Source organism: Ctenopharyngodon idella, chromosome 7 (assembly GCF_019924925.1).
Source record: "Ctenopharyngodon idella isolate HZGC_01 chromosome 7, HZGC01, whole genome shotgun sequence".
NCBI classification, from domain to species: domain Eukaryota; kingdom Metazoa; phylum Chordata; class Actinopteri; order Cypriniformes; family Xenocyprididae; genus Ctenopharyngodon; species Ctenopharyngodon idella.
Genome location: NC_067226.1, coordinates 26,523,029 through 26,547,172, shown reverse-complemented (window position 1 = coordinate 26,547,172; position 24,144 = coordinate 26,523,029). Strand labels below are relative to the sequence as shown.

General features: G+C 34.9%; 3 protein-coding genes across 5 annotated transcripts in view; all 3 read left to right on the top strand.

Moving 5' to 3' along the window:
- The first annotated feature begins 999 nt into the window (after positions 1-999).
- LOC127515401 (uncharacterized) overlaps positions 1,000-24,144 on the top strand; it is a 78,270-nt gene continuing 55,125 nt past the window's right edge. The window contains exons 1-9 of one of the 3 annotated variants that reach the window (XM_051898989.1): positions 1,000-1,104; positions 3,646-3,726; positions 3,969-4,047; positions 4,174-4,521; positions 4,618-4,971; positions 6,271-6,276; positions 11,573-11,671; positions 11,779-11,813; positions 11,927-12,087. In XM_051898989.1, coding sequence (XP_051754949.1) covers positions 4,008-4,047; positions 4,174-4,521; positions 4,618-4,971; positions 6,271-6,276; positions 11,573-11,671; positions 11,779-11,813; positions 11,927-12,019 — 975 coding nt within the window. In that variant the 5' untranslated portion in view covers positions 1,000-1,104; positions 3,646-3,726; positions 3,969-4,007 and the 3' untranslated portion in view covers positions 12,020-12,087. Of the gene's footprint in view, positions 1,105-3,645; positions 3,727-3,968; positions 4,048-4,173; positions 4,522-4,617; positions 4,972-5,095; positions 5,204-5,304; positions 5,340-5,488; positions 6,218-6,270; positions 6,277-11,572; positions 11,672-11,778; positions 11,814-11,926; positions 12,088-24,144 lie in introns of those variants that run through there. The other 2 variants (XR_007930817.1, XM_051898988.1) reach the window with 2 other exon arrangements.
- Positions 10,492-24,144, top strand: part of LOC127515402 (uncharacterized) — a 79,959-nt gene continuing 66,306 nt past the window's right edge. Inside the window, exon 1 of the mRNA XM_051898990.1 lies at positions 10,492-10,582. The gene's annotated coding sequence lies outside the window, so the exon portion shown is untranslated. The remainder of the gene's footprint in view (positions 10,583-24,144) is intronic.
- Positions 14,329-18,046, top strand: LOC127515620 (uncharacterized). Its single transcript, XM_051899497.1, has 6 exons — positions 14,329-14,359; positions 16,153-16,500; positions 16,592-16,951; positions 17,051-17,155; positions 17,257-17,291; positions 17,514-18,046. Exons 1-6 carry the CDS (start codon positions 14,329-14,331, stop codon positions 17,565-17,567), a joined length of 933 nt encoding a protein of 310 aa, XP_051755457.1. The 3' UTR covers positions 17,568-18,046.

Genomic DNA, 24,144 nt, shown 5'->3' with positions numbered 1-24,144 from the left:
ATAAATGTAACAAGAAACACTGTTCTAAATAATGTTACAGAATCTGCCATTGCCAATTAAACCCATTTAGAGTGTTCTACTATTTCTAAATGTCCATTAATCTCAAAAAAGGCAAATATTGGCTAATTAAAAGGCCTAGCTGATAAACTGGTCTATCACTATATGCACAAGCTATAGAGTTCTGATACTATCTATGCTGATCTGCATGTACAAAGATACACTCAAACACCTCTCTAATTCGAACTTGTTGGTCCAGCCCATCCCACAAATGCTATAGCACTCAGTTTTGCAGTTAGATTGTTCTAAGGCAATCCCAGCTCCAAATCTAAATGGCATGCAAGCATCCAAATTCACATGCTTTCAGGTGTATGTGAATTAAATGAAGAACAAACTTCTCAACCATTGATGCATTATGATATTAAACATATCTCTAAACTAAATTCCATTTTGTCAGTCTATTACTTGGCCAGTTGTATTATGCATATCTGAAGGCTGTTACTGTGTAAGAGTTACTGTGTAAAGTGGGCCTAAGGACTCTCAAAGTAGGCTGAGCAGGTTACCAGGATGGGCAAGACCCTCCCATAAAGCTGAGTGTCACAATCACCCTGCGGACTCTGTTCCATCATGCTCGCTCTTCCCATGAGCTTTAAGAGCCACACCTGACACTCGTCATTAATATGTGTGGGCCGAATATAAACACTAAGATCAGTCCTTGTCAGGCTTAGAACGCTGTAAAAGATTTTCTGTTTTGCTGTTTGATTCTCCAAAAGGATACAAGTTAAGTTTTAGTTTAATCCTGAACTGTACCTGTGAATACCAACCTGAAATATGTTCAGTGCCTCCTTTCAAAGATTTTCCTGTGAATACTTACCAGAGTTATGTTTGCATCATTCCAAAGATTTTGAAAAAGCTTACCTGTGAATCACCACCTGAGTTTTATCCTCCTCCACCCTTTCTGGTGAAAGCCTTCCTGCTTCAATCCTGTACTGTTTCACACATTGTTTCTCTCCGTTCCAGTCTTGCTTGTCCTGTGTTGATTTCAAATAAACTCCTGCTACTGGATTCATATGAACTACCTCTCCCTTGTATCATTACACTGAGCCTGTAAGTATGGATTCAATATTTGTTCATGCTAATTATTAATCTTTACCTGTGGAGTTACATCTATTATGACCACGATTCAAAGAGCCCTTTCAGTTTCACACAGGTCACTATTGTGGGTTCATTGATTTCGCTCTCCGTTACTGCAAGCCTTAAAACTAAGAATTAAGTTGTGACAAAAATACATATGGAAGGGTTATTTTTGACTATGATAATGGAGGCAAGTAAAAAAAAAAAAAAAATCTGAGAATGGTGTATGTGTGGTTTCAGAGAGAGGTGTGAAGACACACTAGTAGGTCAGTCCTGTGTTTGGAAAATGATCAAACTGTGATGTGTGCAAATCATGCCTGCAAAATATGCACAGATACAAACGAATGCACTTATGCAGTTGTATATATCCTGTATCTACTGGGTTGAATTTGATTTCACCAAATACCACATGTTCCTGGATCAACATCTTTGTTGATCCTGGAACAACATTCCAATCAACCAATCAGATTTGAGAGACAAGTTTACAGTTTATGTCAAGTTTAGGCTTACAACCAGGGTTAGGTGCTTCTACATCTGTGTTTTATCACCTATCATTTCCCTCTGATTTTAGCGATAACTTATGTGTAGGGTTAGGTTTAGGAGTAGGGATATGGTTAAGACAAAATTTTCAGTACAGGAATGTTGTTCCAGGATCAAAGGTTTGTTAATCCAAGGATATGTCTTACTTTGCAAAATCATGGTGACTATTTATATTGGGTGTGTATACTGTATATACTTACACTTACCACAAGTGGATCGGGTAAATATGCATTGTATATAAGGTATTTTGGATTTTTTTTCTTTTATACTGCATGTAAAAACATGATTAAAATCTTATACAGTTTCATTATTCTGATTATGACAGTGCTAAAGTTAAATTTCTCTCTGCTGATGTTCACCACAGCAGTTCTCTGTACTGAAAAGCTTCTTCCTGTCAATCACTTACTCAGGAAATGATGTTGTACACTGTGGCCTCTTGACTGAAGCTCTGTTTAGTATCACATATTCTCCTTATATGGACAAATGATGTGACTTGTGGTAGTACTTGCCTAAAACCCACAGTCTTTATCTGTCTTTATGCTTTTATTAGCTTTGATGTCGTGTCTGGGGTGCACTTTTACCACAAATTGGACATTTGTGGTAAAAGTGGCTGAAACGACCTCTTGATTTCAGATCAGTTTGTTAGTAAAAGACCTCTGAAGTGGTACAATGGCTGTATCTTTAAACCCTTATGTTTTGTACATTTTTTTCTTCTTGTGGGTTACAACGCTCTGTGTGAATCTAAATAATTTTTGAAAACAATTTTGAAACTGACCTTTATGAAATTGACTTGATCTGTCTGTTGTATCACAAAATAGACATGCATTTGTCAGAAATGTGACTATCAGTTTTCAATATAGTAACATTCTCTTTGTTTAAATATGTCAACTTCCCTACTATGCGGAAACCAAACTGAGCATGCTCAGCAGCCTGTCAGCAGTGTACCTTTTTAACTTGCCGAGGTGAACTTCACAGAACAACATACATTGTGTGTTTAAAAACATTATACACCAAGCAGTCTTTCCAACCACAGGACTGGCTACTTGCTTTTGCTCTCCTCCCACACTTGATGGTGCCCAACCATTACACCCAAGACCCATTTTCAGTCAAGAGAGACCATGTACACACTTCTTTCCATCACATAAGTGTTTTTTTTTATTTTCAAACAGCACTACACAGGAAGTTGATACTCAAAGGCTTAAAGTGATCTTTAGTATTATTCTGTATTAATTGTTTATAAGTGATGATGGATGTAAAGTAGGACTGTCAATCAGTCGCATATCAGTATTTACCACAGAAAGCGCCCAAATGAAGGTAATTCAAAAACATTAAATTAATTTTGCATAAGATGAAATGATTGAATAGACATTAGAAAAAGAGACTTTAAAGATCTAACAATAGATGTTCAATTGTTATGTTTACCATTTCGAAATTTATTTAGCGTTAAAATTGGAGCAAGCTGCATTTTGTGTGTGTTTTTGTCTTCAGTGCAAATTCTATAAAATAAAACCATCAGCTCGACTGCTTTTTATTTATGTATATATGTATTTTTAAGTGTATATGTGCATGTGTGTGTGTGTGTGTGTGCGTGTTTTTGTGACATATCAGGAGACAAATTTGTATAATAACATGGGTATGACATAGGTATTACAAGGAGAGGGTGACATATGAGGACATTACCCCATGTCCCCATTTTTCAAAAGGCTTATAAATCATACAGAATTAGTTTTTTTCGAGAAAGTAAAAATGTGCACAGTTTTCTGTGATGGGTAGGTTTAGGTGTAGGGTTGGTGTAGGGAGAAAATACGGTTTGTACAGTATAAAAACCATTACGCCTATGGAATGTCCCCACAATTTACAAAAATAAACTTGTGCGTGCGTGTGTGTGTGTGTGTGTGTGTAGAATCATGTAAAGATGCTGCTCTTTAGGGGAGTTCATATAAAGGCAAACCTCTCTGTGTTTCTCTCTTTCAGTCTCACTATCACAGAGGGACATAAAACCTGTCTGACAGTTTACATGGCACAAACCTGTAATCAATAATAATATCTGATGATGTAAGTAAGATTTGTTTGTTTATTTGATTGTTAATTTATTCATTTTTATATGTTCACTTTTGAGAACCATCTTTCTAAACTAACTTTTTAGAATGAATTTTGAGTTTGTCAGGCTAGTTAACTTTATTAACAATTTCCTATAATGTATTGTCTTGGGATATTTGGTTTAATAGCATTTCTGGTGTTATTATTATTATTATTATAAACATACATTTCAAAATGTTCTCTCTTTCTCATGCTAGAGATTTTCATTTCAGCCCACTTGAAGCCAGTTCTTCAAAATGCTCCATTTTTTCATCCTAATGTTTAACATTCCTCAGTGTAAGTAACTATGTATTTTTTGTTAAACTAAATTCCTGTGCTTAATGAATATTCTTAGAAGCAAATCCACAGCAAACAATACTAAGTATCTTTTCACCCATTCCTTCTCATACTGAATTCCTTCAGGCACCTCAAAAAATTCAGACATCACAGTTCAAAATCATCTAAGGATTATTCATCCAGGAGACAGTGTTACCTTCACATGTATTTTATCAGGCGAAATAAGATCCAGCGTGGCTTGGCTCAGACAAAGAGTCGGAGAGAAACCCCTTCTGATCGCTTCAATATTTCAAGCTTTAGATGTCAAATTTGAAAATGAGTTTGACAAATGTAAACGTTTTTTTGCAACAAAAGATGATAGAAGTTTTAATCTGAGCCTCACAAATGCAGAAGAATCAGACACTGCAACATACTATTGTGTTACATATGCATATAAGTTCATATTTGGGAAAGGAACTGATCTCATTGTTAAAGGTAAGATGAACAATCACAAACTTTGTTACATGTTGTGCATTGTGTGTAATTAAATAAAAAAACTGTGCTTCATTTATTTAAATATTTTATTTTCAGGTGGAGAGCTGAGCATCGACTCTGATCATCAGAGACCTGCGTCAGATCCAGAGCATCTAGAAGAGTCTGCAGTGGCCCTGCAGTGTGCCGTCGTCACTCAGAGCTGTGCAGGAGAACACAACGTCTACTGGTTCAGACACGAATCTGGAGAATCTCCTCCAGGAATCATTTACACTCAGGAGCGCAGGAACGGTCAATGTGAGAGGAGCTCTGATGGGAACTCTACCACACACAAATGTATCTACAACCTGCCCAAGAACAGCCTCAGTCACTCTGATGCTGGGATTTACTACTGCGCTGTGGCCGCATGTGGAGAAATACTGTTTGGAAAAGGAAGAGAAGTTAATTTGCCAGGTGCGCATATTAGTTTAACTGAAAATTTCATTAGACAGCTGATATATTTTATATATATAATAGTAATATAATTTGTCTGTTAATAAATACTATTTGTCTGTTTGTTTGTATTTCATTACTACAGACAAATGCTTTCAGACACATTGGACTACAGCCGCTTTGATTATAATAATTTTATCTGTGATCGTGATTATAATTATGGCCGCACAGTTGTACAAGCACCGGAAAAAAGGTATGCATTATTTTATGTTATCATGCCAATGTTAAGTTTTAATATGGGTTTAAAATGTCAGTGCAGTTGTAAAATGCACAAATTCTCATTGTTTCTTCAAGATGAGATGTACAACACTCAGCACGGTCAATTGATGGTAAGCCATCGCTTTTTTCTTGGTATTATGGAAAACAAATATTTTGACAATGAGTTTAATAACTGCTACAACCTATAGATTACTCTAACTGTATGTTTTTAGGCAATATATTTGACTGTGAATGATTCATACTTAATGTTCCATGTCAGGCTGATGACGCAGACGCTTTGAATTATGCAGCTTTGAGCTTTCAACAAAAGCCCTCCACCTCTAGAAGACCCAGAGAAAGAAACTCACAAGATAACTCAATATATACACATGTAAGATAACAATGAGTATGATTTACTTACACAGTATTCAGAGATTTCTATTCAGAAGCTGTAAAAGTTGTCATTTTCCAGTGTCAGATACCAAGACATTTTAGGTTCATACATTTAGGTTCAGTTTATGAATTATGAGTTTGATTGAATTTTACTCAAGTAAGTTAGCCTTAATCATTGTCCTGTACACTTATGAATTTATCATTTGATCATGAATGTGTATCAAATAATGTACTTGATAAATTACTAAAGAAATGAGTGAGTGAGGCCTGTTGACTTTCAGTTGTGTTAAATTGTGTTAAATCCCTGTCCGTGGTACTGAAATAACATTCTTGAGTAATATTCCTTTTGTAAAGTAGGTAGCATGATTTCATTAATTACTATCCAGAAATGTATGACATGATTGTTCACAAAGATATGTCAAAGCCCAATTATAAGCTTTTCATGTATCTTCTAGAGCATGTACATTTTCCTTGTGCAGTATAATTAATTCAGTAACGGATTGTACTAATAGGTCATCTTGACCTTTGACATGTCCATGTAGATCATGAGCCAAAATAATTTATTTTTATTTTACACTCTGTAGATAACTGAAGTACAGCAATTGTGTGTTTTATAATTGTCTTTTACCATTAAAATAATAATAATAATAAAAAAAAATGAGGTCAGAGGTTATTGTCTATGCACAGGTAATGATTATTATGCAGTTAATTCTTGCAGTAAATACTGTGAATGTTTTTGTTCTGATTGTTCTAAATCGGAATCTTTCATATTAGAACTATTAAAAATTGTGATAATGTTACTGTATTTTAGTACTAGACTAAGGCTATGTGTCCCATTTGCCTGACTTAATAATATGCCATTTTCAAATCTCAGATGGTACATGATGGTACTTCAAACAAGCATTCAAGCATTTGAGTCTTTGAAAATGAAATATGTATATGCAATAATACAGGAAGACATAAATATGGTATGATTGACAGAACGTGCACATGAGCTCTCTCTGGTGGAGAAATGGAGCAAAAACTACCCTGAGGCCATTAAAATAGGCCGTAAGTGCAATCAGTAGCAGGATGAGCAGGCCGATGAACTCTAGCCCTTAATGTTTTTTTTTTTGTTTTTTTTTTGTTTTTTCCCTTATGCCCTAAAATGAAAAATTTTCCCTTTCTCTTTCACACTGACTCTCAGCATACACTGTGGTATGTTTAGTCCAACTTTAACAAAGCACAAGAACACAGAAAGCAAAACACATCTTAATGTAATGAAAGGATGAAATAAACATACTTTTAAACTTTCTGAGGTAAACTTCATTTAAAAAAAAAATAATAAAAAAATAAGTGCTTCACACTAACATATTGCTTTAGGATGATATAAAATGTCTGACTGCTTTGGATCAGAGAAATTAATTTCTATTACTATAGAAATTTCTATAGTATTTCACAATTGTGTAAACTACTAATAATTTAACTGCTTACAAAATGTGGATGAATTACTGAATACCATAAGCAGAGGTTTCTATAAATGAATGAATAAATTGATATGGTTTATTTATCAGGCAGCTCATGTGACCTGTATATTTTTAGTACTTTTCCAACCGCAGGACTGGCTACCCCGCTCTTACCTTACCACCCACACTCATTCACAGCCCACAGACACCTTCTGAGCAGTTTTTTTTTTTTTTTTCCATTACATGCATTGTTTTTTTGTTTTGTTTTTTTCTGAGCCTAATTATAGAGAAAGTTCAATTGCCAAAATGGCACTTTTTTTTTTTTTTTGTATTTAGATTTTATTAAATTATTAAATTTATTTACTTTATTTTGCTTCAGTACATATACAAAATTGAGTTATAATTAATAATATTAATAATTAACTAAAAGGCAGAATAAAAATGCCGAATAATGTTGCATTTATTGTCTCCAAATGTTCCATTTTATCTGATTATTTGCTTCCTAATTAAAGGTACACTATGTAAGTTTTGGCCCTCTGGCGGTTAAAAATGCTGGCAAAATGAGTTGCAATGAGCAAATTATCAAAAATTAGTTATTGTTATTTTCACATTATCTATTGAAAACCCTTCAAATGATGTATGATTTGCTGGAATCCAACCAAAAATGTCTGAGCTACACTTATTTGAAGGCGATAGAGTCAGTAAAGTCAATTTTGAGAAAAATCGAGTTAAAATTTTCTGAAGGTTCCAAAACAAAATCATCTAGCAACCACACCTTAAAATCCCTGGTAATAGCTCCAAGTTTGGCACAAACCAAGTCAAAACCCATATCTATAGGAAGAAATATATATTCAACTTTTTTTTCCATAATTCCACAATTGTTTGATTAACATTAATGAAACAGACAGCCTATATATTAAAGTGCTAGTTCACCCAACAATGAAAATAATGTCATTTATTACTCACCCTCATGTCTTTCTATATCTGTAAAGGCCGGAACACACCAAGCCGACGCCGACGAACTAGTGGTGACGAAAGCAGACTGCAGGGTTGGCTCACATCGGCAGCGTCTGTGTCCAAAGTTGCCCTGACACACCAAACCAACGCTCGACACCCGACGGCCAAGTAGCACGTCCGTTCTGCGCCTGCGCAAGATGAAATGCCTTTCCGTACCAGCAGGTGGCAGTAGCTGAACAGCCAATCAGAATGATCAGATAGCCAGACGGACCAACGAGCGCCGACTCCGATTCAACATTTCGAATCGGCCGGGAAAAAGCCGACGAGGACCAACTTCAGCCGACGGTGCAGAACACACTGAGAAAACTTAGTCGGCCGACGAACAAAAACTGCCCAACGGCCAACCGTCGGCTTGGTGTGTTCCGGCCTTAAGAGCTTTGTTCATCTTCCGAACACAAATTAAGATATTGTTGATGAAATCCGATGGCTCAGTGAGGCCTCTATTGAGAGCAAAGCCATTCAAACTCTCAAGGTCCATAAAGGTACTAAAAACATATTTAAAACAGTTCATGTGAGTTCAGTGGTTCTATCTTAATATTATAAAGTGACAAGAATACTTTTTGTGCACCAAAACAACAAAATAACGACTTTCGACAATATCTATATGGGCCGATTTCAAAACACTGCTTCATGAAGCTTCTTCTGCTGAAATCACGTGACTTTGGTGCTCCGATTCACTGATTCGATTTGTAAAGCTCTGAAGCAGTGTTTTAAAATCGGCCCATATAGATATTGTTGAAAAGTCTTTATTTTGTTTTTTTTGGCACACAAAAAGTATTCTCGTCACTTTATAACATTCAGATTGAACCACTGAACTCGCATGAACTGTTTCAAATATGTTTTTAGTACCTTTATGGACCTTGAGAGTTTGAATGGCTTTGCTGTCAATAGAGGCCTCACTGAGCCATCGGATTTCATCAACAATATCTTAATTTGTGTTCGGAAGATGAAAGAAGGTCTTACAGATGTAGAACGACATGAGGGTGAGTAATTAATGACATAATTTTAATTTTTGTGTGAACTAACCCTTTAAGACCTACTGTATCACACGGATCCAATATAATGTTACAATCTTAATGGAAATCTACACCATCAGTTGTTTTTTCCCAACAAATGTTCACGTAAGACATAACAGATAATGTTTGCATAAATACTTGCAAAAACAGATTTTTTTTATTTATTTATTCATTTTTTTATAATACAGTAATTCTGTGTATATCGGGATCGTGGTGTCTTTGTGCTCGCGCTTCGGTTCTGTCGGTCAGCCCAAGTAAGATCGTTTTGTTTTACTTCAGCATGAATTTGAAAATCACATTTCATTGGTTCAGACTCATGCTATCGAGAATTCGCTTTGAATATTTGCAAAGTTGGAATGCTGCGCTTTAAAACGTTACCAAACTTGTGCTGAGAGGAGGTGCCAGTCGTCCAGAAGTGAGCAGAGAAAAACAGCATTTTTCATGGACAAAGGAAAGGTACTGCTCTCAGAAAACGTACAAATAAAGATACTTTTAAATGTTTAATTGCTATTTGAAGCATTGGGATCGCTAGACGAGGGCTTAATGAACACATTTTTGTGTCATTTTGACAGCATGGGTCACATATGTATAGCAATTTTTCTCTATTTACAGATATGACGAGACACTCACGAGCGAGTATAAACACTTATAATAGGCTAGACTTACCATAGTGTATCAGGGTAAGACAAAAACATATTTGATGATGTATTGATTTATTTTTTAAATTTTGTTAATTTTGAATGAAAAAAAGTTGCATAGTGTACCTTTAGGTGGCCACATGGCCCAAATATTTTAGTTTGATTAAATATAATCCAGGTATTATTAAATATAAAAATGATATGTTGCTGCTAAACATAGACAGACAAAATGTTTCAGGGGTTAAAAGGTCAAAGTATTGCACTGGTACTTGTCTTAGCCTAGTTCTGGTCATGAATTTCTGTTGTTGCACAATAGTGCAGGATCCTTTAGCTGTGGTCAAAGTGTGAAAGCAGGAAGTAAGAAAAACGCATACTTCAGATGTTATCACAGCTAACTGCTGTAAAAAAAGTTTCCACAATAAACCTTACAGAAATACAGTATTTGTCAGTGTTACACATACAGCCTCTTCTGCTGAAAAGCAACAAACAAACATCTCTTTCCAATATCATGGGGTGACAATGCTACACATTTAAATAAGCATACTGTAACTACTTTGTGTTAATGTACTCATATGTGTCAATAAACATTCATTAGCAGATGTTGCATTCATATTACATATGAAATGTGTCAATCTACTGGAAAACTTCAGATGTGCTGTCGCCATGACCATGAACACACCACTAACTTAAGGTGAATCATCCAATAGAATCATGTAAATGTGTTTTTTCTTTAGTACAGGGAGGTGCGGTATGGTATATAAAGGTGAGTCTCTCTCTGTCTTTCTCTTTTGGACTGTATTGAGGAGGAAGATAAAACCTGTCATAGGCGCAACATGAAATCTAACCTTGAGCTTTAATGAAGTCTGTAAGTTGAGATTAAAATAGAACCTTTTTTTGTTTAATTCTTAATTTATTCTTACCTTTTATTGTCAATAGCGTGTTCCTGTCTGTCTAGCACTTTGAACTACATTGATTTGGAAAAGTGCTATATAATTTGATTGACTGATTGATTTTGGATTGATTTATTTTGTTTTTTAAATCAGCTTTCCAAAGCAAGATTTTTACCACATATCTATATGCATAGGTATATAGGTATATATATATATATATATATGTATATATATATATATATATATATATAATATATACGTATATATATATATATATATATATATATATATATATATGTATATATATATGTATATATATATACATATATATATATATAAAACGGTTACTTTATTTTAAGGTGTCAGTATTACAGTGTAATTATACATTTAAGTACTGAGTAATAATAATTAACTACATGTACTTACGATAGGGTTGGAGTTAGGATGAGCGTTTGGATTAGGGTTAATTACATGTAATTATGCATCATTTCTAGTTATTACTACAATAACTACATGTACCGTGTAACAATGACGCTGTAAAATAAAGTGTACCAAAATCCTAATAGAGCATCCAGAAGAGTCTGCAGTGGCCCTGCAGTGTGCCGTCGTCACTCAGAGCTGTGCAGGAGAACACAACGTCTACTGGTTCAGACACGAATCTGGAGAATCTCCTCCAGGAATCATTTACACTCAGGAGCGCAGGAACGGTCAATGTGAGAGGAGCTCTGATGGGAACTCTACCACACACAAATGTATCTACAACCTGCCCAAGAACAGCCTCAGTCACTCTGATGCTGGGATTTACTACTGCGCTGTGGCCGCATGTGGAGAAATACTGTTTGGAGATGGAAGAAAAGTTGATTCACCAGGGCTAGGTATCCACTGAATTTTCTTGTATGGGCTTATGGTGCTGTTACATCACTAAACTCTGTTAAAAAATGAAGTTGTCTTTTTCATATCTGCAGATACACCATGGAGTAAAATTGCCCTGGTAATTTCAAACTGTCTATCTGTGATTGTTATCATAATTCTGGGTGTACAGTTGTACAAGCACCGGAGAAAAGGTAGGAATTACTGCATAACTCTTTTCTAATATGTAAGTCTGAAGAGTCAAATCAACATCCTTCAATGACTGTGCAGTTATGTGTTCCAATTCTTATTGTATTTCAAGATGGGACTCAGAACATTCAGATTGGTCACTTAGTGGTAAGCAGTTTAATATTTCATGTGCTTTTATACCATATGTTGCACATGTAATTCAATATAAATGTCTTCATAGGCAATTTATTTGACTGAATGAATCAAAATTGCTGTTCTAGGATGAAGACAGAGATGCTTTGAATTATGCTGCATTGAGCTTTCAACAAAAGTCCTCCACTTCTAGAAGACCCAGAGAAAAACACATGAGATAATTCAATATAAGCACATGTGAGGAATCAATACATCTTACTAAAATAAAAACTTTATTGTTCACAAAAAATACTCTGAATGTGACTCTTTATGTGCTTTAATTGATCAAACCAATAGACATTTTAAGCTCTTAATTACACTGAAGCTTTAAACATTATTCTATGCCTAAGTTTTATCTAAATTTATCTGTCAAATTAAATTAACTGTTTGAGTAATATAATATAAAGTAATCTTAATTGAAACCTGTTCTTTGGATTTCTGCATCAACATGTTTTACAAGATTTTTGATCAACACATGCTAACATGCAGCATATTGTTTGATGGTGTCAATTTTAGATTTAGATTTGTTGAAAAAGTCTAAAGTTGAGAAGCAGTAAAGAAGCTGAAATCCCTGTCCGTGGTACTTAAATATCATATGACAATTGTGTCCATTTTTGCATTATTTTCTAGTCATGCAGTTTCCCGCTTTAATAAAGTAACTACATTAGAGAGTAATAGGTAATGTGAGATGTTAATTAATCATATGGGAGTTGGATAGCATTGGTCTACATACCTGAAAAATGTGAAGCTGCCCAATATTATTGATAAATGGCTCACGATGTCCCTCTAGTGGACACAACTGGGAAAAACCTCCACCATGAGAATAGTCCTGCAGTGCAGTTGACTGTAGATTTTCAAAAATCACACGTTTAATTTAATGTTAAAATTCCGTGTTTACTATTCTAGGGTTTAGAGAGTGTTTCTGTCTCTTTCTGGACAAATGTATGTCCTGTCTGACCACAGCTAAAAACTTTTGAGTTTACTGTCATTTCCATTAATCTTTTTTTTTTTTTTTTTTTTTGCTTCCATTTTCCTTATTAAAAATGTTTATATTTTAATAAGCTTAATTAAGCATGATCATTTATCCGTCCACAGTGTATGCGCAGCTGCACAAACAAACATAATTTAATTAGACTGAAATACATTTTTAATAGTATATAAACATTTAAATTAATTTATAATAATAATGTACTGTATATATAGCATGTGTACATTTACTATAATATTATATGTGTTTATTGTTCATAGTGTCAGGATAAGCTGTTTCTATTTATATGATATGTTTTTGTCACCCAGCACTAGTCATCGATAGGGTTTTTTTTTCCTCTTCCAGTGTAAGGTGAAGTAATTAACCGTCTGTGAATGATGCACGTGTGGTTTCGATTCAGGTGTAAAAACACACCAGTGGGTCAGTCCTGTGGTTGGAAAATGCTCAAACCACACTGTGCACAATCATGCAAAAGTTTGCATACAAAAGCACAGGGGTGCACAAACACATCTGTGCACACAAACTAAACCTCTCTGTTTATTAGGTTATTTAATAAACAGGCAAATCCTTGGAAGTAAATTACTAGTTCCAGTGTGCACTCTACATATACATACCTGGAAAATTACTTTACATATAAATTTTTTTATTAATATATTATTCATAAAAAATATATATATTTTATTATATATATATATATATATATTGTATTATATATATATATATATATATATATATATATATATATAATACATTTATTCAATGCTGACAGTCATGTCTAAAGTTAAATGTTTCTCCGCTGAAGTTCACCACAGCAGTTCTCAGTCTGTACTGAGCAGCTTCTTCCTGTCAGTCACTCTACAGGAAATGATGTACTTTGTCTCTTCTCTTCTGACTGGAGCTCTGGTTGCTGTCACATGTTCTGCATGGACAAATGCTGACTTTAAGGAGGAGTCTGTGCTTTGTGATATTAATGGCTAAAGCCCAAAAACCTTCTGTCTCAGAGCATTTCAGGGGCATGACAAAACACTGATGGGCCCTCGCCATCCCAACCATCAACTTATACTTGAAAATAATGTTTTTATAACATTGTAATTTTGTGCTGTCTCAACCAAGTTGAAACATCTTTTCACAAAGTATGAAAATTTGATATATTGTTTGATATTAGAAATTTTGACATTTTGATATTTATCACAGCTTTCAAATGGCAAATAATATTGAAAAACATACCATTAAAATAGTCCATACTTTTTAGGCTTTGTTCAGATTTTTTTTTTCTGAAGTCAAGAAATTGCTTTGTGTGAAGAAGAGGTCCAAATTTACATGAATACTCACAGAAAAAACAGTTTTTCCCATTTCCATGTTTGAAACGCTGAAGTAAATTACTGCTGATTACACTTCTACAGACACACATGGGAGACCAAATATTGTTTTGTGTTTCTGTTTGCTCCAACAGAAAAATAAAAATACAGTACTGCATTTTCAAAAGGGAAAAAGTATAGAAAAATGGATTGCAGTGGACAGAAGAGAGAAAGATGTATGTTATATTTGAAATCCAATGTTTTGTAAAACCACAAATATATACACACATACATACATACAAACATATATACATAAACTCTGCAGGAGAGTGGCCCTCCAGAACCGAGTTTGGAGACCCCTGGTTTATATCATCACAATCTTTGAAAAGGACCCTTTATTCCAGCGAGATATATATATATAGAATGCAAATGAAAATGCCTGTTCAAATGTTTATTTTAAGCATTAAGATTTATCTTTATTCATTTCCATAGTGTGCATATATGTTCACACATGTGGCAATAAGGTTATGTAATGAGGTCTATTAGGAGTGATGATAATCATTGTACCTTCTCAATATGAACAAAACAACCACACAGTAGGTGACTGTTGCCATTGAGAAGGACTGCAGGACATTAGAGTGAACTGTTTTAGATGAAAGGCCTGCTTGTGTGTTACATGTGGCGTGTGTGTATGCGTGTGTGTGCGTGTGTGTGTGTGTGTGTGTGTTTTCTTTTTCTTCCTGTTTTTCAAACTTCAGAGGCACTTGGGCATTAATCTTTTGAGCAGATTAACTTTGTTAATATACAGTTGAAAAGAAATTCATTCAGTCAACCAGTAAAAAGAAGAAGAGAAGAAGATCTCCAGCCTCCGCCGAGCCACCGTCTCCAGCCTCCGCCGAGCCCACTCCTGCCCACACATCAACTCCATTCATTGGACTCCTTAAGTTTCTCCTCATCCCCCTTAATGATTTTTTTTGGGGGGGGGGGCTAATACCCGTGGGTGGGGAGAATGTGGGCGGGGTTTCCAAGGCTCCTGACCCTCCATGGACATCCAAGGCTCCTGACCCGCCATGGCCTGCCAAAGCTCCTGACCCTCCATGGCCATCCAAGGCTCCTGACCCACCGTGGCCACCCAAGGCTCCTGACCCGCCGTGGCCTGCCAAAGCTCCTGACCCGCCGTGGCCGCCCTCGGCCTCTGACCCACCGTGGTTCATGGATCCAGGGCGCCCACCCCCCCTCCCGGTTGTTCCATCTACGGCGCGAGGTCGCGCCTACCGGGAGGGGGAGGTACTGTCACAGTTCCCTTGTCTCCCGGACTCCATTTCCCATGATCCTCTTGTCTCCACACCTGCACTCACTTCCCTCGTCATCTCCCCATCAGCACTCATCACCTGCACCTGGACTTCCTCATCAGCACTCCCTAGATAATGGACTCACTCCATTCACTCCCTGTCCGTTCTAAATGTTAACCTATGTTGTGTAACGTTGCTTGATCTAGTCTTCTGTGTACTATATTCCTGGATTGCTATTAAAACCTCTTGTTTGTGGATATCCATACTTGCCTCATCTCTCCAACTTACACACCTGTAACAAAACAGCTTTCGAGGACAAAATGTTTTGAGTATGTCTTGGAAGTAGATCACATATACACACATAAACATACTTTATGCTATAGTCGTGCATTAAAATGCTGCAAAATAATGTAAATTAGTGAATTTGTATGTGAAACTAGAATTGTATAATTTTATTTTTTATTTAGTACATATAATAATTAATTATTTAAATATTTTTGCCTATAGATGATTTAACCTGTTTGGAGAGACAAAATGATTCTGCTTTTTTTTTTTTTTTTTATACTACTGCCTTACCTTGCAAAAAAGTAAGTTACTTTTTTTGTATTCTGTTAAACTTAGACCTCAACTTCGACTAACTGAAGAGCTAGACTTCATATATTTTCTTTCTCCATTGCACTTGATGAAGAAACCAAATTTACAGCAGGTAACTTTCCTCTTATTCATTCTATTTCTAGGCAGCTCAAATAATACAGACGTCGCAGCTCAGAATCATCTAAGGATTGTTCAAGCTGGAGACCGTGTTAACTTCAGATGTATTTTATCAGGCGAAATAAGATCCAGCGTGGCTTGGGTCAGACAAAGAGTCGGAGAGAAACCCCTTCTGATCGCTTCAGTGTATCAAGCTTTAGATGTCAAATTTGAAAATGAATTTGACAAATGTAAACGTTTTTTTGTAACAAAAGATGATAGAAGTTTAATTCTGAGCATCACAAATGCAGAAGAATCAGACACTGCAACATACTATTGTGTTACATATGCATATAAGTTCATATTTGGGAAAGGAACTGATCTCATTGTTAAAGGTAAGATGAACAATCACAAACTTTGTTACATGTTGTACATTGTGTGTAATTAAATAAAAAACTGCACTTCATTTATTTATTTTCTTTTCAGGTGGAGAACTCAGCATCGACTCTGATCATCAGAGACCTGTGTCAGATCCAGAGCATCCAGAAGAGTCTGCAGTGGCCCTGCAGTGTGCCGTCGTCACTCAGAGCTGTGCAGGAGAACACAACATCTACTGGTTCAGAGACAAATCTGGAGAATCTCCTCCAGGAATCATTTACACTCAGGAGCGCAGGAACGGTCAATGTGAGAGGAGCTCTGATGGGAACTCTACCACACACAAATGTATCTACAACCTGCCCAAGAACAGCCTCAGTCACTCTGATGCTGGGATTTACTACTGCGCTGTGGCCGCATGTGGAGAAATACTATTTGGAGATGGAAGAGAAGTTGATTCACCAGGGCCAGGTATCCACTGAATTTTTGCTACAAGAAACTAAATTTCATGTGTGCTAATGGTGTTCACTATTATCTTTTAAAAAATGAAGTTGTCTTTTTCATATGCAGATACACCATGGAGTAAAATTGCCCTGGTTTTAGCAGCTTCAAACTGTTTATCAGTCATTGTGATCATAGTTCTGTGCTCACAGAGGTGCAAGCACCAGCGAAGAGGTAAGATTTTCATGCTTTATTTAACTTTTAAGCCTTTATATTCAAAATATTTATCATTTTCAGAGCAGTTGTAACATATAAGTTCTTATTGTTTATTCAAGACGGGATCCCGTATATTGTGCTCGATCAATCAATGGTAAGACTTTTCCTTTTGCTTTACCTTTTCTGTATTTGCTTGCTTTCAAACTTGATTATAGTTAAGTGTGCTTCATGCCAATATACCTTTACAGATAAAATGTGAAAATATACAATGACTACATGAAGTTTTAATCAGATTTGGGTTAAATTCTAATTTTTTGTATGTTCATAATCAAAACATTTGAATCAAGGTATCATTATAACTGTGGTTCTGTTTCAGGCTGATGATATCACTACTACAGTCGATTATACAACGTATCAAAAACGTCTTTAACCTTTAAAAGGCTCGAGTAATAAAACTGGCAGGACAAGTGAGACACGAGTTTGACTTTCACTTCCTCTATCATGTATTTTTAGCAGTTGGTTGAAGGAATAAAATTAACTTATATGAGTCAGTTTCTACTAAGCTTACTTTTTTATTTTTTGTATTTTTTAAATGCCAAAATTTACAATTTACAATAATATGTACAATGATTGGACATTAACTGTGGAAATCAACATCAAACTGCTGTTGATAGAGCTTAAGTTGTAAAATCTTTCCTCTTGTACTAAAAAGCCAGTGTGGAAGATGTGTAATATTCCCATCTTCTATTGATCATGAATATAACAATAGAAATATAAATTATTGAAATATTGTGTTTTATATGTTATTATGTTTTATGCTTAGAAATACAATTTACCTGCTTTTTTGTTTCATACTGAATATGTAATTTTTTTTTTTTTTTTTTTAAATAATAAAAAATAATAATTCAATACTAGAGTGTTTAGTTTGTCTTAACAGAGGTCAGATGTCAGGATGTCAGATACCATGAGGAAACATACAAAATACAATAAGTAAATGCCTTAATCATAGCATATTAAACCTCTAAGTTAAATCAAATGAACTCAAATGAAAGTTCAGTGCAGTGCGCTGAAACATTTTTAAAGAATATCTCTTAGGTAAACTGCAATTTTATTAAATGTACATGCAGTTACAGGAAACGAGACCTTGATATTCACATATTGTGGACTTATTGCTGTTGTCATTGTATGGGTCCTCTCATACATCACTGCTTAAATAATTGTGCTATTTCCTAATACGGGAAAAATGAAATAATTTATAAAGATAATTAATACACTTTAATACATATGAGAAACAGACCCATACTAAGTTTAAGATTTGATATTTGTACATTGTAAAGCGTCCTTGAGCCCTGGAAAGGCGCTATATAAATAAAACTTTTTATTATTATTATTATTATTATTATTACTAGCAAGCCCATACAATCAAGAGCCCCCTCTAGTGGAGTCACTAAAACACTAACCAGAGGCCTGTAGAGAACTTTTTCTAGATTTTCAAACTTTATACATGATATTATTATTCCAACAAGACATGATTGTGAATTGTTTGGAGTCTGAAAAAAAAAAAAAAAAAAAATCTGTCATTGGCCAAGTGCTGATCAATATCCTCAGACTTGTTTATTTCCTGGGCTTTGTTTTGTCTTCCTTATATATTAATCCATCTTAACACGGGTTAAACCCTATTCCATCTGAACTTGAACCCACAAAAAATAACACTTGGACAAATATTTAAAATCACAACAGATTCACAACAGACTAAAAGGACTGACAAGTTAACATGGTATATTTAATGGATATATATATATATATATGAGTTTAAGATTATATATTTTACTTCATCATATTGTCATAACTAAACTACTGTGTAACTTTTTCTTAGGCCAAGTTGCAAACATTAAGCTGTTTTTTTTTTTTTTCTCTGCCAATGGAAAACAAATTGCATTGGTTGAATGTTGTTTCTGTGGTTTTGATTCAAAGTGTGCTGAAAAAAAAAAAAAAAAAAAACAGTCAGAGGTCAGTGCTATGGGTAGAAAACTGCGTTAGCCATGAAGTGCACGTGTCACGCTTACATGTGCATGCAAACAGATCTCACTTTACACCCCAACACCTCTCACTCTATAATGAGCAGTTTCTTCCTGCCTCTCATGAACAGGAAATGAAGCAGCTCATCGTCTCTGACAGCCAGAGTCACATCCTCTCCTTATATGGACAGAGTCTGAGTCTGTGGTTCAAGGTTTGATAGTGGTGAAAACAAGGCCCAAAATGCTTTATGAATGAAATCCAAATAGTGAATCTGTTAGTAGGCAAGAAATACATATACATATACACAATATAGCTGAAGTGCTTTTATCTCTTTGATCTGGTGTCTGGGTTGTGTGTGTGTGTAATCTTTTTTTGGGTACATTAACATTAACTTTGCAACATAACTTAAATTTAAGCAATATCTGAACATGAGATTTATTTAAGGCTCTTTAAATGAACCAGTTGAGATGTTGTGCAGTGGAAGTATATCTTTTTTTTTTAAATATCATATTAGAAGCTTGTGAAACATTAAATCTGTGTTTCAAAGCTATCCTGGTTCACTGCTTAAAGGAAGATTTGTCAGATGATGTTCAGTTTGCATGTATTTTATTAAAGTGCTGTACTTCTGAACCAATATTCATTTGTGAGCCGTTTGTTTAAACAAAAATTCACTCCTGTATAGAAACTTTGTGTCTGCCTGTGTTTTCTGCATCAATATGAATATGAAAATATTTATGTTAGGTCATGTTGTGTTGCAGTGCAAAATTAGTCATTGTGTCTCTGTCCTTGGTGCTGAAATTACAAATCTGTGTCCTATTCTGATTTTAAGGCCTAAAGAAATGCAAACAGCACTGGTTGTTAAGTCTCTTAAATGTATGGGGAAAAAGATCTGCTAAATTAGGCCTTTTTTTTTTTTTTTTTGTTATATACAACTGTTATATACAACTGTGAAGAGACTCATTTCCTGTTTTTGTTCTTATGACACTAAAAAAAAAAAAAAAAAATACAAAAAATAAAACATTAACCACATATGTACATACAAATGTCAATCATTGTTATGTATACTTTTAGTTTTAATATGCAGTAGGCAGTTTTTTTTTTTTTTTTTTTTTTTGCAGCAAGACGTATGAGAACAGAAAGAGGGGTGAAAACAGAAATAGAGGACAGGTGTCGGTCTCAAGCGGAAACAGAGACATACATGTTTACCAGGACTCAGATCTGACCCATCTGCCAACTTCAGAATGTAACTTACAACCACAACCATACTTCCCTTAACTTCAAAAGCAATTCTTGTAAAAAAAGAAAGAAAGAAAGAAAAAAAAGAAATATATATATATTTTTTTTTTTAATTAAAAATTTCCTCATTTATGACATTCAGTTACAGTGTAAGAAATTGGCCTTGGTCTGTGATTTTCAGTAAAACTATTTTAAAACTCTAGTATGTATCAGTAAAAGGTACTTAATTTGTGAAAATAGCTAAATAAATATCTATTAATATTTTATAGTTTTCCTTATTATTTCCACGTTTTAAATTTAATTATCAACTTTTTGAAAAAATAAAAAACTCCACCACGGCATCCAGTTGATTGGCTGCTGTCACAGAAGTGGTTTCCGCTCAATTTAAAACCCTTCTCAAGTGACCAATCAGCTTTTACAGCCGTGAATAAATAAGACAGAAGTGCATATGTGTCTCATTTGTTTGAAGTGAAGATTGAAGGATACATGATATTACGAGTCTACTGATCTACCTCTACTACTTATTATAATAATCTTATATATATAAGATATATTTAAGATATAAGATATATTTATAAGATATAAATATACTAATAATAATCTTGTTCTTCTCAACAATAGGTAAATATACTTTAAATCTTTTTTTTCCCTATTCAACAGAACTCTTTCTATTAATCAGAACTCTTTCTACTTATCAGAATTCTTAAAATTAAATTTACCTCCTTCATTTTGCAGCCTGCTTGATTTCAAAGTCTTTTTATTCACCCACAATCCACAAACTTCAAGAGAGTCAAGTAAGTTTCTAGTTTATATAATTATTCATTAGAAGCATACAGTTATGCTAGTGGGTCTCCTAAAAAGACTTTTATCCTCATTTTATGTGACATTATCTTTGATGTTTGTTTCTGCATTATTGTAGGGTGAAGACATTTTGAGTTATGCAGCTTACAATTCTTTAACTGCAAATGGGCTCAAAGTAAAGATTTCTGAAGAACAAACTCTTGTGACATACAGCATGTATAGTGAAAGAATGCCTCTAATCGCAAAACAGAAGTAACAGTTTCCCATTCAAGCCTAAATGCTGCATAAGTTTATGAGGTAAAACATGCATTACTGTATATTTTCAGTATTGCTTTGTAACAGTGTACAATATGCATATCAGATTTGTAAAAATTAATGTCACATTGCAAGTCTTTTTCATATATTCTATAATGTCATTACCTTTTTTATCATGCTATTTGAGTTTTACATATAGTTGGTTGCATGTACATATGGCCATTTATATAGAACAGAAACCAGACCACACATTTTTGTCTGTATATGTTCAACTGTTTACTTAAATTGTATTGTGTTAAGATGATCATTTCTCAAAGCACATGCCACAAATTCCTTATTCTTTTGACAAATGTAAGACATGATTTTTAACGTACAAAGTAATATTGCATAAATGGTGTTATATGTAAAATTATGTTGTTCTGTGACCTACATATATTCCTATTTCCCCTCAAAATGTAACAATATAATATAGGAGTGGCTTCACATTTCTTTTGTGCAAGTAAATAATCAAAACAAAGTCTGCTTTATCCATTAGTGTGTCTGTATCTTGTTGTCTTTTTTTAATACTTAATGCACGTTCATTGTCAGTGACAAAGTAACACAGTTATCCACACAAACTCTTCATTTAGCAAATATGCAATTTCATTTAAAAATATTTCTACTAACACATTTAACCAAAACACAAACTGACATTAAAACTATGTATATGTTCTCTGTTGATTGCATAACATATTTGGTTCATTTGACTTTATCCTAGAGTACTAGCATTTTTGTTTTTTCAAAAACATTACCTTAGACAACTAATCATATAGATATCATAACAGTGTGTGTGTGTGTGTGTGTGTGTGTGTGTGTGTGTGTGTGTGTGTGTGTGTGTGTGTGTGTGTGTGTGTGTGTGTGTGTGTGCATTTTTGTGATTTATAAGAACACAAATTTGTATAATGACATGGGTATTACACTGGTATTACAACATAAACATGAAATATGAGGACATTTCATGAGTCATCTGGCAACTCATGAGTATGTGTGTGTGTGTACATGAATAGAATGAGTCTCTTGTAAAAACTCAGAGCTAACAAAAATCAAGCCTCAGAATTACTCACAAGAACACTGCTAAGAATTGACTTAAGAGTAAAAGAATTCTTGGCTCAAATCTGCGCTTAAAAGTTAGATATCAAGCATCTCAGTCGTAACTTAAGTGAAGTGTAGGACTTAAGTAAATCTTAAGTGTCAGTCTTAGAGATGATTCAGGACACTTTGCTGTGCCACAAACGGGATTTTGGATGACGAAATAGTCATGGACCAATCACTGAATAGATTTCCTTATTTTAAAATATTCTCAGATAATTCACATTGAGTAGGAGCAGGAGTTTACATTCAACACACACATTTGACAATAGAGAATTTTCAAGAGAATACATTATGACATACACATTGGAAATTAAAGACAAACACGTTTTCCACCATGTCTTAATTACAAATTTTAAACTGGTGTACTGTTAACTGACTGCCAGTATATAGCCTACATTTTATGATATAATCAGCCACCATGGATTACAAAAGAAATACGAACTGGCTGGAGGAAGAAGCGCTACTGCTTGCTGAATTAGTCGAACTAGTTCAGCCCAACATTAACCCGTGCTGACAAAGATGATGCCTGCTCTGTCCAAACGATACCGTTTGATTATTGATATTTCAAAAACATTCTTGCTCCCCTGAAAGACTTGCGCACGTCTCTGTCTCCTCAGTGCCATCACAAGCCCCTACTGGCAACTCCTAACCACTTGAGAGACCTCTCGAGCTGTCTTAAATAACTGGGAGAGCCTTGTTTATACTTTCGACTGGCTCTGCAGCGAGAGCCCCCGCTGACTGCGCGCACTCCTCTCCAAACGGACGAAGCGTTTACACTTGACGCGCTCGCCGTTGTACTATTCTTTGAAACGACAGGGGGCGACACGAAGAAATTGTTCTCCAAATCAGCAGGAAGCAGCGGTGAGCAGAAATAAGGTACACACCGGTACACACGTCACAAATACACTTCACCAAACCCACGCTACAAAAAAACAAAAAAAAAAACAAAGAATCCTGTAAAATCCAGTAAACCTTGAGATTATTGCTTGTGACATTAGAACGATTATATATGGATATGATTTGAGAACATATGTATAAAACTAAATTAAACAACAATGTCTTTTAAAATAAAACATTTTTACTTAATTTCATGAACATTTTTATTAAACATGGATCTTTATTTTAATTAAAAATGTTTATTTCTGCAATTGCAGGCTCATTTTGTAAATGTAAGCAATTAATTTGGACAAGCGCAAACTGGGTACTGGTAAAGATCCCGGTACAGATGTTCCTGTCGGCCAGAATTTGCTTGAAGTTATGCATCTTTGGGTGCGGAGCTGCGCGCAAAGTTACAAAAAATGACGTGCACACCGCCAGTCGAAATGGGGTCTCGTGCACTCAACGCGCACGACCGTGCACACTGCGATGACATCACTTTCGCCGCACCTTCGCGCTTGTGCGGACACGGCGAGTATAAACCAAGCTTAAGAGTGATTCTTAGCTTTAAGACATTTGATACCTTGCTTTTATACTTAAGTTTGAAAGTACGAGTAAATTTCATGAATTCTCAGCACTTAAGACTAAAATGCCTCTTTTAGAAACTTTATAAATACGGGCCTCAGGAC

Coding starts and splice junctions, on each gene's coding strand:
- LOC127515620 (XM_051899497.1), top strand. CDS start 14,329: ATGGATTGCAGTGGACAGAAGAGAGAAAGAT. Junction 16,501..16,591: donor AACTGATCTCATTGTTAAAG/GTAAGATGAACA, acceptor TTTTCTTTTCAG/GTGGAGAACTCAGCATCGAC. Junction 16,952..17,050: donor AGTTGATTCACCAGGGCCAG/GTATCCACTGAA, acceptor TTTCATATGCAG/ATACACCATGGAGTAAAATT.